The sequence below is a fragment of the Corylus avellana genome, chromosome 1 (assembly GCF_965113065.1).
Source record: "Corylus avellana chromosome 1, dhCorAvel1.hap1.2, whole genome shotgun sequence".
NCBI lineage: Eukaryota > Viridiplantae > Streptophyta > Magnoliopsida > Fagales > Betulaceae > Corylus > Corylus avellana.
The window spans coordinates 38,815,296-38,832,903 of NC_142490.1; the positions used below are offsets into that span (position 1 = coordinate 38,815,296).

At 36.8% G+C, this 17,608-nt stretch overlaps 1 protein-coding gene across 3 annotated transcripts; it reads right to left on the reverse strand.

Annotated features, from left to right (window-relative positions):
* Positions 1 to 2,431: 2,431 nt before the first annotated feature.
* Positions 2,432 to 15,706, reverse strand: LOC132170218 (Hydrolase-like protein family). 3 transcript variants are annotated; one of them, XM_059581112.2, is made up of 11 exons: positions 15,183 to 15,699; positions 13,966 to 14,113; positions 12,903 to 12,970; positions 12,251 to 12,321; positions 11,885 to 12,151; positions 4,904 to 5,067; positions 4,760 to 4,815; positions 4,589 to 4,641; positions 3,036 to 3,204; positions 2,835 to 2,932; positions 2,432 to 2,748 (listed from the first exon to the last, which is right to left on the reverse strand). In XM_059581112.2, the coding sequence occupies exons 1-11, from the start codon at positions 15,379 to 15,381 to the stop codon at positions 2,644 to 2,646; spliced, it is 1,398 nt and encodes a 465-aa protein (XP_059437095.2). In that variant the 5' UTR covers positions 15,382 to 15,699; the 3' UTR covers positions 2,432 to 2,643. The 3 variants fall into 3 exon arrangements, with proteins under 3 accessions (XP_059437095.2, XP_059437094.2, XP_059437096.2); XM_059581111.2 differs by having other exon boundaries at positions 3,036 to 3,207; XM_059581113.2 differs by lacking the exon at positions 2,432 to 2,748 and having other exon boundaries at positions 2,842 to 2,932; positions 3,036 to 3,143; positions 15,183 to 15,706.
* Positions 15,707 to 17,608: the final 1,902 nt, after the last annotated feature.

The window sequence follows — 17,608 nt, forward strand, 5'->3', positions numbered from 1 at the left end:
TGATAGTAGTGCATTAAATGCACTAAATGAAATAAATGAAGAAGATTTGAAATGAAGAGAATCATTTTCCACCGTTAGGGCACCCGATAGAAAGGGTCTAAATGGTGCACAATTCAAGGGATTCACACGTGCTCCCTCAACTCAAGCCATAGCCTAGTTTCAACCCCATTAGTCTCGTCCGTTTGCATCCTCACCTACCATTACCATCCAGCAAACCTATGACTACCCTTTAAAATACACTAAATGAAAGAAATGGAGAAGATTTGAAATAGAGAGAATTATTTTCTACCGTTAGGGCACCCGATAGGAAATATCTAAATGGTGCACAATTCAAGGGATTCACACGTACTCCCTCGACTCAAGCCATAGCCTAGTTTCAACCCCATTAGTCTCGTTCGTTTGCATTCTCACCTAAGATGACCTACCATCCAGCAAACCTCATACACTACAAAAAAAATAGGATTTTCTGACGTGGCTACAGTACATGTATTGTTGCCACGTCATTAATTTTCTGACGTTGGAATTTTACTTCGTCAGAAATTTTTTTTTTTCTGACGTGTGAATAGTACCACGTCAGAATTTTCTGACGTGTTAAATACTCCAACGTCAGAAAATTGTTACAAATTTTAAAACATAAAAAAATATATATTTTCTGACATTGCCACGTTTGCTGCGTCAGAATTTTTCTGACGTGGCGGTGTGCCACGTCAGAATTTTCTGACGTGGTGCACTACCACGTCAGAATTTTTCTGACGTGGCGGTATTCTGACGTGGCACACCGCCACGTCAGAAAATTATGATACAAGAATTAATTATTTATTGCATATATATAAATAAATAATCATATAATTTTTTTCTGAATTTTCTGATGTGATGCTTTACCCTTCAGAAAATATATTAATTAGATTTTAATCTTTTTATAAAAACTCCTGATGGCACGTCAGAAAATTCCTAACGTGCTACACCTGGCATGTCAGGAATTTTCTAACGTGCTACACATGGCACGTCAGAAATTCTCTCTTGCAAAAATATGGGCGGAATTTTAAAAGTTTTCCCTCTTCTTTTTTCCTTCAACTTTTTACTCTTTTTATTCTTTCCCCCATCGTTTATTTCTCCCACTCTCTCTCCTCTCTCATTCTCCCTTTAATTAATTCTCCACACTCTGGATCTGCACGTTTTCTCACACACTCTCTCTCTCCTCTCTCAATCTCCTGGCCTGCTTCTCTGCACATGATTGCACGGCAGCTCCCTCTAGATCTAGAGGGAAACAATGAAAGCAGCAAATCGAAGAAGAAAGAAGAAGAAGAAGAAAAAGAAGAGGAGAAGAGGAGAAGAGAAGCAGAAGACAAAAAATAAGAAAAAAAGAGAAAGAAGAAGAGATCGATCTCTTCTAGAAGATAAGAAGATTTTTGGGTTTTTGAAGATTTGTTGAGTTTGGCATTTGGGTTTTTGGGTTTTCAGATTGATTTTTTGAAGATTTTTTGGGTTTGAATTTTTGAAAATGGAGATTGAAAAGAAGAGAGAGAGTGAGAAAATGGAGATCGAGCTGGCCGGAAAAAAGAAGAGAGAAAGAAAAAATTGAGAAAAGAAGCAAAAAAATTTTCGTTTCTCTGCACCTCTCCTGCAGAGAAACGAAAATCTCTGCACCGGCCACACGAGTGGGGTGCAGAGAAATTCCTAAAAAAAAAAAAAATTAATTGAAAATTAATTTAAATTAATAAAGAAAAAATTTCTGATTAATTTAAATTAATAAAGATTAAATTAATTTAATCTCTAGACCACTCCAGAAAAAATTTTAAAAAAGAAAAAAATTTATTTTCTGACGTGGTACATTAGAACGTCAGAAAATTCATGTCAAAAAAAAATTTACCACGTCAGAAAATTTTCTGACGTGGTAGAAATGCCACGTCAAAAAATTTTCTGACGTGGCATCTCTACCACGTCAAAAATTTCTGACGTGGTAACATTTACCACGTCAGCAATTTTTTCTGACGTGTGGTATATTAGAACGTCAGAAAATTCTGACGTTCTACCCTCTAACACGTCAGTAAAATTTTTTTGCTAACACCTACGTTTCTGACAATCAACACACGTCAGAAACGACACGTCAGAAAAATTTTCTGACGTGTCAGACACCAAGAAACGTCAGAAAATTTCCGTAAAAAAAAATTTTTTTTTTTGTAGTGATAGGAGTAATATAATAATATTTTAAGCATGAAATCAACCTAGACCCAACACAACAGATTAATAAGTAATGCTACACTTATTATCATTTTACAACTCTGCCTTTACGTGCCAATATGGTTCCACAATGAAACTAGTAATACTAACGACTAAAATAACTCTACCCAAAACCGAAAAGAAACAAAAGGAAAAACCCAATAATCGATTGTTTTCACCATATAATACTGTACTATTGGCACGCCACATGGAAGCCTAAATTGACAACACGACGTATATATCAACTTGTTCAATGACCAATGGAAATACAATTATTTTACATTGAATCATGTGATTGTTTCACAAAGTTTCAGCTATGGTCTACTTAGCTGACTAAAAAAAGAAGCAACTAACTAACAAAGCAAACAAGAAGAAGAAAGAGATTGGGGGAGACGGGCGGTTGTGGTTTTATACTTGTATGTGCTATAGGCCGGCAGAAATGAACGGGGTAGATTCTTGTTGTTTTAAGGTGTCTGCAACATGAGCAACCACTCCAGCACCAGCATTGTGCAGCCACTCATTTTTCACCTAAATTCATGCAAGAATCAAATTAAAGACTGAAACCAGAGGAGCAAACAAACATCTCCAAATGAAAAGTTGGGTGGAGTCAGTACATGAATGTTGTTATGGGCGAAGAAGGGCCAGAGTGCCGAGTGAAAGCTGACATCAACCTTTTTCCATCCTAATTGCTGTAATCCACGTATCATTTCCTCTGTTAACAAACAAAAACTTTCATTATTTGTTGCCATGTCACACAGTAAGAATCTCATTAAAGAATTACCACATCATCAGTTTCTGTGGCAAATTGATATTACCTTCCATAATTTCATGATATTCCACTGTATTTTCCACGTTGGGTGTATTTTGTGCAGCTTCCTTTGCTTTGGCTGCTTCCGGACGAAAATGGGGACCATCAGAGGCAACTGGGGGACAATACTCAACATCAACAACATGCTTGTAACCATCCAAAGATCGGCGAGGGGGCTTCTAATTAAATGGGAAATGTCAGGATGATGCATAAACATAAGGGCCGACTCTTGATTTAAAGTTTATATTTCTACAGTTTCAATAACAAAAATAATTCAGTAACTGTTTTTTCTAGCATGTGAAACACTCTTGCAAAGAACATTTCTAAATTGCTGGATTCCAGCAAATAATAGATATTATAATATCTGGAGATTTAATCACATATTTTAAGATACTATGAAAGACCAAGATTTATAAGATCATACGAGTATTACAGCATTTGGAAAAGTTGCCCAAAAGATAACTAAGAACTTGCATATTTCTGTACCAGAAATATTGAAAGACAACTCACAACAGCCAAACAAGACTCACAAGACATCTTTTATGTGAGAACCATGAACCATAATCACGCAACCCATACCCTCCTGCAGTCCAACCTGCAGTTTCAAATTCCTATTGATATCTAAACAAATCACCTGAGAGAAATTTTACTCACGGATACGAGTCTTATGCTATGAAATTTGCATGCATATTTGAGATACTTGAATGTTCCTCATTCGAAAGGCATGTCCTGCTCTTATTTAAGTTAGCTCACTGTCTCCATCCCCAAAATGAGCAAGCACTGCACCACTGTTACCCAATATATGTTTCTGTTCTGCAATTTTAGGGGGCCCATTTGGCTCAAGGGATTACAAGCTGCAATTCTTAAGCTGAACCAAGGTTGCGGAAACTCTATTCATGTACAACAAGCTAGCTTATATATTTCCAAAGCAAGAAATCCCTACTATAAAGCTGCTACGGCAAAAATTGCCGGGCTGGGTTGCTGAAGTGAAAATTCCAACATGACATGGTCTTTCTTTGACTTGCATCATACTCCTTACCATTACCATCAACTTCTATAATTATAAAGCTGCTGATTCATATTCATGGCTTACAATAAAAGCTTTATTCAGCTCGTTCTTCATTTATTTCATATGCAGAAATCCTATTAGAATCAGCCAAATCGTGAATGAAATTCAGGCGTTCCTCTAAATAGCAAACTGGTGGAAAAATCCCTAAAGGACAAAATAGTTAGGAAAAAACATGAAAAAAGAAGAAGACCATAATGATTCATCCTCAAGTGAATTGTATATAAAGCACTAGAAAAATAAGCAAAAAAAGAAATGTTGAATTGAAAAGAAAAAAAGTGCAAAAACTCAAGTTATACGCCTACCATTGCACCAACCAATTAATTTTTGTTCTAACTAAAAAAGGTAAGAAAAAAAAGAGAGATAACACTATCTTTTAGTCAGTCTCTCTATCTCAGTCCTTGATAGAATGCTCACATACTGAATAATAAATAACTCAACACTTAAAACCATCAGCACATGATGTAGTCTAAGAAGAGAAATTACAAACTCACCTTAGAGAGTTCTGATTCCCTCCTTACAGAGGATGTGCGCCAACCAACCATATCTATGTGAAGTTAAAGATATAGATATAACTAAAAGAGAACAAATAATAAGAGAGTTAACACATCCAGCTCATTGAGATAAAAAAATAAAAATTAAAAAGGAATAATATGAGTGGATACGATCATAAGATACGTTTGCATAAAGAATGCGGCATCGAAAAGCACCTAGGGCTGATCTGCAAAGCAAAACAGATTAGAACCATTGGACTACAGTAGCAGAGAAGAAAATGTCTTAGGTAACTATAACATCCTTTCTTAACTTACATAAATTTTCCATCTTCACAATCAGATGCCATTCTCAAAAGAAGAGGTGGTCTTTCAGGTTTACCATCAGTAAGGAACAGCTGACTGCCAGTTCGGCCAACAATTATAGGAGCTAATGGTGGAGCCAACTTCTCTAAGATGGGAACCCCAAAGAGGAATGGTAGCTGAAGAACAACCATAAAAGATTAAAATTGAAAGATAAAAGGGAAGCTGAACTGTGTGAAGTCAGGTGCTACTGGTCATGAAGAATCATAAACTTAATAAAATATTTATAATTTCTATGAAATTCATGAAGCATCAACATAAGTAAGGGATAACAGGATACACAAGATTATTGAGCACTTATAATTTAGAAAGAAAAAATTGCTGTTTCTCACTGTCACTGATGAATCCAGCAGACTACTGGTCGAAAAGGATTAGTAATTGTTCATGTACTAATAATTATAGAATAGTCTATAATTAATGTTGTTTTTGTTGTCAGTATTTACAATTTTGTGGTGAAACTCACAGCAACAACTTCCCTCATCACAATAATATATTTCCTCATCATTCTTATCAATTTTTTTATGAATAATCTCTTATCATTAGATTACTGTATCTTAATTCTTTGATCATTTGTAATTATTATTATTTTTTAATTATTTCATATCTTTATGATAAAATTAACAGTGTTATAAGTGTTATTCAGTATACTAGTTGCCAAAGCCCTATAGGTAGGTCAAATGGAATTTCATTCCCCTGTGAAAGTGGAATAGAGAGTGATGTCGTTGGCTCATAACAAAAAAAATACTACTTTGCAATCAAAATTAATAAAGGAAAAAGGGTCAAGCAACCAACTAAGTAAACAACTTGAACATTTTTTGTTCTTTTTTAAGTATACTTTTTAACATTAATTTTTTATCTGATAAATATTTTTTGACATTATTATATGAGAATGTGTAATAAAACCAATGGAACTCTTGAATGTCAGAGACTACATCTTAGATTCGTAATTATAAATACAAGGTGAAGGAGAATGCTGCTCCTTTTTCAACTCTAACTCCTGCTCCTCAGAAATTGGTTCCCAAGAGCAACTAGCGACTGCTGGACCTCCTTCTGCCCCGGTGTCTGAGATGCCGGTTTCCAGCATCGTGAGTGCTATCGACGTGTGAGGGCGTGTTTTGATGATATCATTAAGGATTTTGTGGTTTTGTAGTTTTTTGGATTAACCATGGGTTATTTGGGTTATCTTTCTATGTCGAAGCAAAAGTATTTGAAATTCTGTCTGAGATTGGGAATAGCGGCATTCCTTTTGCCGAGAGGAGCAGAGGTGTTTACCATTGGGCATGCCGAGCGTGGGGTGGTTGTTAAAGACGGTGGAAGAGTTCATTAGAGGAGACAATCTTCGGGATTTCTTTGGGACTTTTAGAGTGGGTAATATAGAGGATGTTGCACAAAAGCGTGTGAATAGCCATGGTAGGTTCCTGGAGTTATTGGAGTATGGTGCAGGAGGGCAGCAACGCAGAAAGGAGTGGGTGGAGTTGTCTTGTCCAGATGAGGAAGGTGGTTCATTATTTTGAGAAGGAGGATTCTACCATAAGTAGATATTGTAAGAAGCGTGATGACTCTCTGTTGATGCCAAGGTCAGAGGATATAGGACGATAGTCGTTTGTGGAGGTTTTAGCTGGGAAGGGACATTCTCAAGAAACCGTGCCATCGAGTAGGTGTACTGTGAATATTTTGGGGACACAAAAGGTAAGCATAACAGAAGTTTGTGACATGAAGGAGGAGCAGCCGTTACCCAGATTTTTTGGTGTGCAATCTGGCAAAGACAACTTAATCTTTTCATCATTGAACGTGGAGGATCTCCTAATTTTTCGGTCTATAAAAGAAGTTGCTTTCCTTTAGAAGGGAAGTGGAGAGGTAAGGTCCTAGTATTGTTAACTCGATGGGTAAGCCCACGTAGGCGATAAGGCGATGGTAACGGGGAATGAAGGAGTGGGTTTAAGAGGAATGAGCCCAATTGATTTTGGGTCTAATGTGGCGGCTAGGCTAAATAAGCCTAAAGGGTTAGATAGGAGGCAACCTTTAGGAGATGGGGAGAATCAGTTGGTCTCCAGTAAGGCTGCTGTGAAGGAAAGAGATAAAGTCCAAACACTTTCGAAGACATGAGACGAATCTGGCCCGATATGCGGGGGCAATGTATCAGCGGCGGTCCCAACCGATAATCAAGGAAAAATGGAGAGTGAAGGAAGGAGAAGTGACAGCTTCGAGCAAGGCTAGTAAGAGAGACGCTTATCCAACGGTACCTTGGCAAGAAGCTGCAAGCATTTTAGTTGTAGAGGAAGTTGATGTTGGCGTACCGGCACTAGTTCAGATGTCAACGAAAGAAGTTGCCAAAGCATTTGGGTCTTTCACAAACAAGACCAAAAGATTTATTGATGTCAGCAGAGAGGGAGTCAATGCTGGAGTTCCGGCAAGCTTGGCAATTGATCAAATGATAACGGAAGAAGCAGCTGGAATGTCTGGGTCTTACACAGACAAAACCGAAGGAATATTTAATGCCAGTGAGGAATGAGTTCTATGACAAGAGAGTGGGTTGTTGTTATAGGGGAGTTCATCGAGTATTGCGTCTAATGGTGGTTCGGGAGAAAGTTTGGAGGTAAATGGATCCTTGGAAATGGGGATGCATTTGGAGTGTTCTTTAGTTTAGAGGGTCAAGTCTCACTTGGGCAATCAATATTAGCGACAGGTGGTAGATGGTGGTCAAAAAAGTAAAGGGCCCATTTTGAATTTATGTTTTGGGACCCCTCCGGTGCTTTTGGAGAATGGGGTGGGCGAAGGAGATTTCGAGGTCGGAATTTAAAGGGGAAGAGGGTAAACTGTTTGAATGGAGATAGGTTTGAGGTTGATAAAGATTTGTTCTCTTGTGGGGATGTGACTCGTCCATCTTTGGTTGTAGTGACTTGTCCAAATGAGGAGAGTAAGGGACATGAGCGACTGAATATTCATCCACTTGCTATAGTTAAGGAACAAAGAGTGCCTTATTTCTTCAGATTGGGTGGTAAAAAAAAAAAAAAAAAGTCATGTAGTTGGGCTGTGAAGTGAAGGTTTTGAGGATCAATTGTTGGTTTTGTTCGCTGCAATTAAGCTAGTGAACATCAAAACGGTGTGGGTAGTGTTATAGATTAGAGTGTGAAGTCCTCTAATAGAGGAAACCTTGAATTAAAGAGATTGGCGTATTCAATAAACCGTGAATTGTTATTGAGAATTTTGAATGGGCGTTTGTAGGTGTGAATGGTCCTAATGATGATGTGGAAATAAAATGTCTTTGGGATGAATTGGTTGGCCATATTAGTTGGTGGGAGGTGTTGTGGTGTATTGGGGGTGATTTTAATGTAGCTTGGTACCCTTGTGAAAGATCAAGTGATCACAGACAGTCATAAGCAATGTTGGATTTTTCAGATTTTTTTTTTTTTTTGGGGCCTCATGGACATTCCACTAGTAGGGATAATTTTTACTTTTTTTAATAATCATGATTCTCAGGCATGTTCTAAAATTGATAGGTTCCTTCTATCTCCGGATTGGGAAAAACATTTTTCAAATGTATGTCAGAAACGTCTTCCATGAATTATGTCAGATCACTTTCCTTTGATGTTGGATTGTGATGTGGCAAGCAGGGTAGTAGGTATTTTAAGTTTGAGAATACATGGCTAAAGTCAGAGGGTTTTGTGGAGTAGGTAAAAACATTGTGGGTGTCCAATAATATCAGGGTTCTACTAGTTATGTGTTGACATAAAAATTGAAAAGCATTGAAATCAGATTTAAAGAAATGGAATGAGGAGGTTTTTGGTAATGTAGGAAGCAGAAGGAGATAGTTAATGGTGTTCGTGAGTTGGATATGATTGCAGAGAAAAGACCTTTAATTGAGGATAAAAGATTGAGGAAGGAAGATATTTCTAGAGAGTTGGAAAGGATTATCATTCTTGAAGAAGTGAGTTGGAGACAAAAAATCAAGGGCCCTTTGGTTGAGAGAGGGAGATAATAATTCTTTCATCAAGTGGCAATTTCGCAAAGAAAAAAAAAAAAACAAAGGAGTCTTTAGTTGTTAAGAGGACTATGTCTTTTGACTCTACAAAAATAAGGGAACATTGTGCTTTTCTACAAACAGTTGTATTCTTAACAGTATAAATGGCTACCAAAATTAGACAGCCTTTCATTCATTTTCATTGATGCAGAGAAGAGAAATTGGTTGGAAAAAGACTTTGAGGAGAGTGAAGTGTTGGAAGTGGTGAGAGAATTCAATGGTGATAAGGCCCCAACGAATTTTCTATGGCCTTTTCCCAAAAGTGCTGGGAGCTATTGAAAAACGACATCATGGAAGTTTATAAGAAGTTTCATAGCCAACGGAAGTTTGAGAACTGCTTTAATGCTACTTTTGTGTACCTCATCCCTAAGAAAGTTGAGGCAGTGGAGATTAAGGGTTTTTGTCCTATTAGTTTAGTGGGTAGTGTGTATAAAATTATTTCTAAGGTCTTGGTGAAGAGGTTGAATCAGTATTGGGAATGATAGTTTCAAGTTCACAAAATGCATTTAACAGAGGTAGAGAAATTTTGGATTCGCCCAGGTGGCTAATGAATGTCTGAATAGTTAGATTTGATCTGAGGAACTTGGAGTGTTACGTAAATTGGATTTGAAGAAGGCTTATGATCATGATAATTGGGAGTTTCTGTTATATTTATTGAAGAGATGTGGTTTGGGGAGAGATGGCGAGATTGGATAGTGCATTGCATATCTATGGTGTGATTTTCCATTCTCATCAATGGTTCTCCTATTTTCTTTAGGAGCTCATGTGGATTAAGATAGGGGGATCGTTGTTTTCATTACTGTTTGTGTTTGTAATGGAAGCACCAAGTAAGATGATGTCTATTACAGTGGACAAGAGACTCTTATTAGGATTTTTAGTGAGGTCGAGAAATAATGAAGAGATTATAATGCTACATTTATTGTTACAGTCTTACAGATAATACTTTAATATTTTGTGAGGCTAATTGTAACAATTTTGTCATCTGCAGTGTCTCTTCTTATGTTTTAAAGCAAAGTTGGGGCTGAAGATTAATTTATCCAGATTAGAGATAGTTCTTGTAGGCGATGTAGGTGATGTAAAGGGTTTGGCTAGTATTCTTGGGTCGAATGGCTTCTTTGCCAATAAAGTATTTAGGTCTTCCTTTGGAAGTTTCTTACAAGTCTTCTACTAATTTGAATGGCATTATTGAGAAAATAGAACATCATTTGGTGGGCTGGAAGAGGCTCTCTCTATCTAAGGAAGGCAGAGACTCTGATAAAAAGCACTCTCTCTAATCTACCAACATATTATTTCTCTCTTCCTTATTCCAGTAGGCATGACTAATAGACTTAAAAAAAACTTCAGAGGGATTTTCTATAGGGTGGACTTGGCGATGAGTTTAAGTTCCATTTACTAACGTGGTCAAAAATTTGTACTTTGATAAAATCATGAGAATTGGGGAAAATTTTGATTTTCTTTAACCGAGCTCTTCTAAGAAAGTGGTTGTGGTGGTATGTTATGGAAATGGAGGCTTTAAGGAAATCGGTGGTGGAAATAAGTATGATAGTTTAAGGGGAGATTGGTATTCTAAGGAGGTTGTGGGCCCCTTCGAAGTGAGAGTGTGGAAATGTATAAGGAGGGAGTGGGAAGTTTTATCTAAATTTGTTAGGTATAAGATGGGAGATGGATCCAAGGTGAGGTTTTGGTATGATTTATGTTGTGGGGAACATCCCTTGAAGATTTCTTATCCGGAATTATTTAGAATTGCACGTTGTAAGGATTCATGGGTGGCGAATCATATGCCTTAAATCTTCATCAAAATATATTTTTTATCAGACCAGTGCATGATTGGGAGGTGGAAGTGGTCCCTTCTTTCTTTGAGTTGTAGTCTCAGAGTAAGGAAATGAGATAAGGATAGAACTTGTTGGATACCTTCCAAAAGGAAAAAGTTTGAAGAGAAGTTTTACTATCATGTGTTATCCATTCTTGTAAGCTCTTCTTTTCCTTAGAAGACTATTTGAAAAGTTAAGGCTTATTCGAGAGTGGCGTTCTTTATGTGGATGGCGGCCTTAGGGAAAATCTTAACTTTGGATAACTAGAGCAAGAGGACTGTCATTGTTGTGTATCGGTGCTGTATATGCAATAAAAAAGTGGGGAATCTATTGATCGCCTCCTTCTTCATTGTGAAATTGCAAGATTATTTGGATTATGCCTAGAAGGGTGAGATGGAGAAGAAAAATAGAAAATCATAACGCTCTGGAAGTTTGGAGGTTGGCTCCTTTGTGTTTAATGTGGCGTAATTGGAGAGAACAGAATGCAATGAGCTTTGAAGATCAAAAGACTTCGATGTTAAAGCTGAAAAATGTGTTGTCCTAACCCCTCTACACATGATAACAGTGTTCAATAGTCTATCCATTTCCAATTTTTAAGAGTTTTTGGTTCCTCTTTTTCTCCATATTAGAGGGTTTCTCTTGTATACTTCCTGTATGCTAGGGTTTCAACCTACATTTTTAATGAAATTGAATTACTAATAGAAAAGAAAAACATCTTAGATTCGTAATTGAAACAATTTATCCTACTTCAAGTTTATACACCTATACTTTTTCTCTATTTTCTTTTCCTTTTTTTTAAGCATACTCTTATACTTTTCTAGAATTAAGTAAACAGCTATAGACCTAAATTAAAAGAACTCCAAATGTTTTGACAAATTGGCACACAATAAGGAAATGCAACTTTATCTTCCCATGCACACAGACGCATGCAAAACCCTCTACTGCAATAATAAGAGCACATACATTTAGCAGAAATGCAAAGTTTGAACATAACAACCCAAAAAAAAAGGGGTGGAGTAGGCCAGATTGGCATCAATATAGGCTGATTAAAACGGCAAAACTGTGATAAAACAGACACAAAGAGCTATACCCTTGAGGACCAACCTGCTTTCTCCCTCTCACCCCAAGATGTGGAGTTGCCAAGGTAATAAAATTGATTGGCTCCAATCCAGCAATCATACCTCGTCTTGAAGAGCATGCTGTTTGTGAATTTTCCACTGTAGAACTGGCAGGATCATCAGGTTCCCCACTACTTAATCCAAGCGGCGTATAAAGAACAGCAAGAGCATATCTTGCAAACAAGCCACCAAGAGAATGTGCCAAAAATGAGATCTTTTTCAGGCTCTGTGTTTTTTGCACAACTTGCATGACCTGTATAGAACAAAATTAAGTCATTTCCGAACAAAACCACAGGTTACATTAGATACTAATGGAGCTGAAAATTCTATTTTGCATAGTTTGAAGACTCACTTCATCTGCTAATCGCTTTCCAGCCCCCTCAATTCCATAAAACGTTTTAGTATAGGTGTTGGATGAACTTGCTGCATGCATGAAAAAACAACACTAACACAAAGCTTTTGAAAGGAAAATCATATGCACAAAAATTATACTACCATATTTCTTAGCATCTTATTGTAACTTTTCATGTCACAATACAATTGTGTTTGTACCATTGTTCATTAAGAACAAAGTTCAAGAATAAGACTTTTGTTTTTGTCGTCTTTTTTTTTTTTCCAAACCACCTCTGACCTGGTCTTTTCTGCCATCTCTTCCAATTAAAACACTAAAAAATCAACTATTAGTAACACTAAAAAATCAACTATTAGTTCTTTTAAGTGGTGTGATTATCATTTCTCTTTTATGGTGTCAATTGTCAATGCACGTCAATAAGTTGCACCCTATTTTATGACATATTTTGGATAGTCCAAGTTTTGTTCAACTGTTCTCAATTTATTTATATTACATCATATATCTGGGAAAAAAAAAACACTCAACAAATACTAAATTGTTGAATTAGGAGGTCCAACCCTTTTCTTAATTAATTCTCTAAAAATGGAGGAAACTGCCCACAAGAAAATTAACAAAAAAAAAAAAAAAAAAAAAAAATTGAATTAAAACACACCATAAATCAAGAAGTTTCTCCCAAGACGCTTTTTTAACTCTGCTTCTACATATATCCAGTCGCTTGGGCTGCACTACCCAAAAAATCTGTCAACTCAATATACAGTGAAGATTAAAGCCTGAAAGAAATGTAACTGTGAAATGTTTCCAGGAACACATAACTATGAAAGAACTGCCCTGAAACTCGTCAGTGAGAATCACTTATTAATCAAAACTGTTTTTAGTAAGAAAATTGCTGAAGTAGTGGCCCATAAGAACATCCAACAGTGTACAAAAGAAGAAAAAAGCATGGAAAAAAAATTGAAAACCATATCAAGTTGCAAGGAAATACTATCCATTTTAGAAAGACCTTCCTCTTACTGATTACATATAAATCTACATTCACGGAAGTTACTTTCAGTTAATAGCTAATCAGCCTATCAAGTTCTACCAAACTGTAGTATCAATGTACTAACAAATCATCTTATGCATATTCTAGAACGAAGCAGAACACATTTTTTGATAAGATGACATGTAACAAGAAATAGCAATAAACCCTTTTTTAGTTGAATATGGAAAAACCAGCAAAAGCAATTGGATCACCAGCAAGTACAAAAGCTTCCAAAGTAGGAAATACATTCATGGATTCGTGATGACATCCAACTACACCACTAGTTCTACGATCATACTTTAATGTAGGTATTAATCAGATACATAAGCATTCTGTCAAAATATGCTACTCAGGCAAATACTTGATAGACCCACTTTCTTAGAACAGCGCCCAGTACCTCCTTAATTGATGAAAAGGGACTTCAGATTCTTGAATAGATTAAAGCTATTAATACTCTTAAGTAGCAAAAAGAAAGGAAAATGATAAAGGGAAATTTAGAGCAGAAGATAATTGATCATAATCTAGAATGAAGCCTAAAAAATTTGGATATCTTTCCCCAACTGAACAACAACTCCACTGCATATGAATAGCATATGTCACCCATCCACTACTTTTTCTGTCCTTTATCTCTCACTTCCTCAATTTCTATTCTCTGTGTATACTATTTTGAGCATAGTCTTTGATCAACATATACCTCGCCAAGATGCCATGAACTAGGACAAGAAGATGATCGGGTTCATTCTTCGAATTTGAAATGCCCCAGGATGATGTTGCATTGCCCTGGGTGGTGGTACCCATAGCTTGAGCTTTACGGCCTTGATGTCTCCAACTATTATTTGTGCCTGCACAAGTTCATCTAGCATCTTCGATGAGAATGAAAATTGGAGCATACTCACTCAAGGTATGACAGTATAATACATCAAAGGCATGCACGTATAAATAAGATGATGCTCATAATTTTAGAATTTTTTAGCATACAAGAGTTCACTCAAGTAATTCACCTTTTCGTTGCTGATAATCAAAATTGGGAAGAGCATCCATTGGTTACCAAAAGGAATAAAATTCCAAAATTTTGATCAAATTCTTCTCTTGCACCAAATAATAGTACTAACTCTTTACAGTACTAAAGTTTTGAGATGTACATTTTTCTCCCTTTCGAAACACTTTTCCAAGTGACCAATGTTTGACCGATGGAAGCTGTCAAACTAATTTTGTGTCATTTGGACACAGGCTATGAAAATTTTAGATGCTTTCAGCAGTAACTTTCTTTTTTTCTTCTCCTTCCTATTTTTTTTTTTTTTTCATTATTTTGGACTTTCTTTTTTGTTGGTAATAGTAAGAAAATAGACAAGTTTTAAGGCAATAATTGAATATGGCAAAAGAATCCAATTACGTCCAAAGCACTTGTCGGCTATAAGCGTAACAGTAAGAGAATGGAAAAGTTTCAAGGCAATAATTGTTTATGGCAAAAGGATTCAATTAAGTCCATGTCCAATGCACCTGTCAGCTATAAGCTAATGTTCAACTCAGAAATCTGGAAGGTCATATGCTGCCATTCAAGGACTCTATATAGATGCAAAATGCTCCTAATACAATTTAATCACAGAATTAAGCTATTCCAAACCATATCATAATTCCATATATCATCGTCCGAAAATCTCACAAATATTTTTCACCTTGCTCGTCTAAAATCGACTAATTTTCCAAAACAAGACACCTGAGGATGCTCGTGATCTCTATGTAAACGCTCACATACACACGAACAGAACCATTTCAAAATCCTCTTTCATATCCAATGATTCTAACAATAAAAATTTTCAATTTCTGATTCAAAGCCCTCTCTGAAACACAAACTAATCACCAATACAAAAACAAAGAAAGAATTTAACCAGATGACAAAAAAAAAATTACCAGAAGAAAAGCTCAATCCCTGACCATGATTCAAGGACGAAGACGAACAACACGAAGAAGAAGACGAACACGACGTCGTAGAGGATGGCGGATAGGAGGAGGAGGAGGAGGCTAGAGGTCCACGCGTCCCGTTCCTAAGATTACCACAAAACCTCAGCGAATAACCGTAGCGCGCGTGGATCAAAGACGCTGAAGCCATATGGCAGCCAGGCGTAGGACATATATAGATGACTCAGAGCGTCAATGCGGAAGTGGAAGCGGAAACGGAAGCGGAAAAGAGAGCCAATCCTATTTTCTCGGTTGAATCAAAGTGAAGTCAGCATCGACGCCACAATGTTTGTTATCGTTCTGACAGCGAATACGCAAAGGCGACCCATGCCCACTGCGCAGACACCGAGCTTCTTGTGAGGTCAGAGGCGTGATTTTTGGCAATGTTGGTCCTACTTTCGTTCACGCTATAGATTCAGACAAATTCCATGGAGGACACTTGTGTGATTATGACGGAGTCACGGAGAGCAGAGACAAATATCTGTAGCTGGGAGCCTGGGACTAGGGGACAAAAACCATGGAGGTGATACGGCAAATGGGACTGACTGTGAGGGGAGGGAGAGACGTAAAGGCTGGGTCACCTACCAATGGGATTCGTCGCTTTCACTCCAAAGTAAAATGACGAAATTATTTTATGATTAAAATTAAATTTTGGAAAAACTTTACTTATCGGTTATCATTTCTTATTATGATCTTTATCTTAACCAGGTCTCGCTTTTTCTAAAAAAAAATTAATCATTCAATTAAAGTGCTTTTGTAGTTTTATAAATTTTATAGGGGTATAACAGACATTTTAGTTATAAACGTTGAATTTTTATAAGAGAGTTAACATTGTAAACCTCTTAAAAGAATTGTGACCATAAATTGACATTTTTTTAAAGTTTAAGAGCATAATTGTAAAAATGATAAAAGATCATTATTGCTGTGGTGGTAAGTGAAATTTTTCCTTAAATTTTAAATTTTATACATCTAATAGATGATGATGCGTTCTCACATTATAAATAGCTAGATTGCAGCAAATTTTAAATAACGTGACACCATGTATTTTATAAATGTTAAAGGTTAATATATTTTCTATATTTTATCCATCTCATCTTATAAATTAACTATTAAATTTGTGGACTTATGTGAATTTTACATAAGTTGGATAATAAACCTCATAAATCTAATGATTAATCTATTAAATTTTAAGAAAAATATAGGTCAAATATAAAGAAGTTATTGAAACCTATTACTTCTCTATTTTAAATACAATAAAATAAAATGTGAATTCCTTCATGTTTTAGACCGAGCTTGCTCTGGCAAAAATATAAAATTATGCAATCGGTTCGATGTCTACCTCTTTTCGTGTCCCGTTTGCCCTCATTTTTCTAGGATATTCCAACACGTACCTTATAACAAAGTATTTTATTATTATTATTATTTTACATGACTTAGTTTCTCAGACATTGCACACTCAATTTAATTGTTAAAATTGATCCGTTTAATTATTATTATTTTAAGAAAATGAATATCTTTTATAAGAAAGGAAATTATATCAAAATACCTTGAGTAAGCACGTCAAAATTTTTGTCCCTTAGTTTTTTTTTTTCGACAATTTACTCCCTGGGTCAATCGAAATGCCAAGTAAATTCCTACCATCAAATTTTTTTAACTACCGTTAGATTGATTGAAACGCTCCGTTTTGTCACGTCAGCATAAAAATTTTGTATTAATTTAATTTAAAAAAAAAAAAAAAAAAAAAAAAGAAGAAGAAGAAGAAGGGGTGACCGGCCACCCATGGCCACCCTCGAGGGCTCGAGCCACCCCAAACCACATAGGGTTGGCTTGCGGCCACCCCTTGGGTGGTTAGGGGAGGCCTATGGGCCACCCAAAACCACCCCTGGGGTGGCTCGCAACCACCCCTTGGGTGGTTAGTGTAACCCCAAACCATCTAGGGGTAGCTACAGGGTGATTAGGGGTGGCCTAAGGGCACCCAAAACGACCCCAAGGGCTGTTAAGGGTGGCTTGCGGGCCACCCCCTAAACCCTAGGGGTGGCTCGCGGCCACCCCAAGGGTGGTTAGGGGTGGCCTACACCCCCTAAACCTTAGGGATGGCTTGCGGCCACCCCAAGGGTGTACAGGCCACCCCTAAACCCAAGGGGTGGCTGCAGGCCACCCCAAACCACCCAAGGGGTGGCCGCGAGCCACCCCCGGGGTGGTTTTAGGTGGCTCGCAGGCCACCCCTTCTATTTTATTTTATTTTTATTAATTTTAAAATTAAATTAATAAAAAAATTATTATGCTGACGTGACAAAATAGTGTGTTTCAACCAATCTAATGGTAGTTAAAAAAATTTGACGGTAGGAATTTTCTTGGCATTTCGATTGACATAGGGA

What these genes read in the sequence shown, in the direction of transcription:
- LOC132170218 (XM_059581111.2), bottom strand. Translation starts at nt 15,381, where the DNA reads ATGGCTTCAGCGTCTTTGATCCACGCGCGCTACGGTTATTCGCTGAGG. An exon ending in TGCAAACGTATCTTATGATC is followed by an intron (nt 4,642 to 4,759) that starts GTATCCACTCAT and finishes AACTTCACATAG; the next exon opens with ATATGGTTGGTTGGCGCACA. An exon ending in GGGAATCAGAACTCTCTAAG is followed by an intron (nt 3,208 to 4,588) that starts GTGAGTTTGTAA and finishes CCATTTAATTAG; the next exon opens with AAGCCCCCTCGCCGATCTTT.